General features: G+C 34.6%; 1 protein-coding gene across 1 annotated transcript in view; it reads left to right on the top strand.

Moving 5' to 3' along the window:
- The first annotated feature begins 767 nt into the window (after positions 1 to 767).
- Positions 768 to 2,036, top strand: part of LOC108749060 (sorting nexin-7-like) — a 3,153-nt gene continuing 1,884 nt past the window's right edge. The window contains exons 1-2 of the mRNA XM_018487559.1: positions 768 to 1,136; positions 1,548 to 1,608. Coding sequence (XP_018343061.1) covers positions 966 to 1,136; positions 1,548 to 1,608 — 232 coding nt within the window. The 5' untranslated portion in view covers positions 768 to 965. The remainder of the gene's footprint in view (positions 1,137 to 1,547; positions 1,609 to 2,036) is intronic.

Genomic DNA, 2,036 nt, shown 5'->3' with positions numbered 1-2,036 from the left:
GAATGTAACAGAGGATCAGTAATATATAAACTTAGAAAGCAAACTCTAGAAAGCAAAAATTGACCTTTAATAATTATTAATTTCTAAAATATTTTATCATTATTCTAAAATATCATCTGAAGAAAAGGAAGAATGCAGATTTAAATTACTCTTCGAAATCGAAGAAGCGGCCCATAAGAAAATACAGAAGCTAAGCAGCTTCTAATCCTTTAATAAAGATCGAGTCAACTAACATTATGGTAATCTTGTGTACCTTATATATACGAAACATGTGTATACATAACATATATAAATAAGCTAACAGCATGTTGCTCCGTCTGCAATCGACATGCAGCTTTGGATGTAGGTCAATCGGATCTCATGTTCGACGCGAAGTTGGCGCAGCATTTTGAATCGATGATCGATGTGCGTGTCGTGCATGCGCACTATCTCGCTCGCAGTGACGGACTTAAGATACTCGTGGGCTCTAAGCAGATTCGAATTGAGACTAGGAATAATGTAAGAACGTTGCAATTCTTATTCAGTTCAATTTTTGCGATTGTAAACAAGCGAAATAATCCGTATATAGTCGTCTTTCATCTAAAATTAATTGATCTTAAATTAATCGACTTGAAATTAAATAGCCTAAAAATTAATTGGGCTAAAATTAAAATAAAATTCAGTCCAAAATCCATTCGCATGTTTTTAGGAAATTAAAAAAAAATATAAGCAATAAGAGATTGTCAAAATGATTTGATATTATGCAAAGAAAATCTCGTATTGGCAATGTATTTGAATTAGAAATAAAATTGTTTATAACAACAGTGCGACAGGTGAAGGGCTCTTTTTTTTTGTGCAGCCCTTTACGATAATCTATCACTCGCTCGCGGCGTCTGCGCGAAGTTGTCATGTTGTCAACTTGTCAGTAGTTGTCTAGCGATTCGTGTAGGTGGTTGACGTCGGTCTGTTGTCTGATTATCAGAAAAATGATGACCTCGTCGGAAACGTCGGAGATGGAAAATCCGGGAGACGAGAAGGGCGCCGAGGACTCGGCGATCTTGGAGGTGAGCTCTATGGCAGTGGGCGGGATTGTGAAGCAAGAGAATCGCGACGTCGATTACCTGTCCAACTGCAGCACCTCCATCGAGGGATCCGTGGTACGAGCGTAACATAACCTGGGGGCTCTATTTTGACAGTTCCCCATGCCATACTGCCGTCCGTTGTCCTGGAAATGATCAATAAATTAGAATTACAATAAATAACATAATATGTGACACAATATACGCAGCAGACTCATGATGATTTTGATCATCACTTTATATGTCCGATCATGAATTTAACTCTATAGAGTTTCATATAATTGTTGATTGATAAATATCAAGGAATTTATGCAATCTTGCAGTTTATATCTCTTTCCATTAATAGCTGTTGACCCACTTTGATAGTTCTCTTTGACTCTTGTTCTAGTTTATTGTTCCGAATAAATATTCAATCAATAAATTAAAATTAAAGTAAACAACATAATATATGTGACATATAAATTGCTTTCCATTTACACCAATTCTCAGATAATTCTCACTTGTGACGTCATAACTCAGTTGAATGCACGTTCCTTTTACATTCTGACAAGTAAAATTTAATTGAGTTTTTGCCTATAATCTGCACAAGATCGAGACCGTATACTTTAGTGAATTTTGTAAACTCACTTTAAAAGTCAGGTTTGAACCTGTGTTGTCATGTGATAACTTTTTACCAAACTAAGCAAATAATGACATCATTAATCTGAGTATGAAATACTCACTTTAGTTTCACTTGATGTGCAAATGGAAAGCAACTATATAATGTACCATATGTTTGTAATTATGAATTTGGCCTGAAGAATTTCATATAATTGATAGTTGACTGATACATACTGATCAAAGAATTTCTGTAGCTTGCCTTTCTTCCATCGATAGTTTGTTAATTGATTTTGGTAGTTCACTACCTTTTGTTTGTGTTTGCCTTGAAAGAGATCAATAAATTAAAATTGTAGTAAATAATGTTTATATATATATATA

Source organism: Trachymyrmex septentrionalis, unplaced genomic scaffold, assembly GCF_001594115.1.
Source record: "Trachymyrmex septentrionalis isolate Tsep2-gDNA-1 unplaced genomic scaffold, Tsep1.0 scaffold259, whole genome shotgun sequence".
NCBI classification, from domain to species: Eukaryota; Metazoa; Arthropoda; class Insecta; order Hymenoptera; family Formicidae; genus Trachymyrmex; species Trachymyrmex septentrionalis.
The sequence above is the reverse complement of the archived record's forward strand: the minus strand, read 5'-3'. Positions and strand labels throughout refer to the sequence as shown.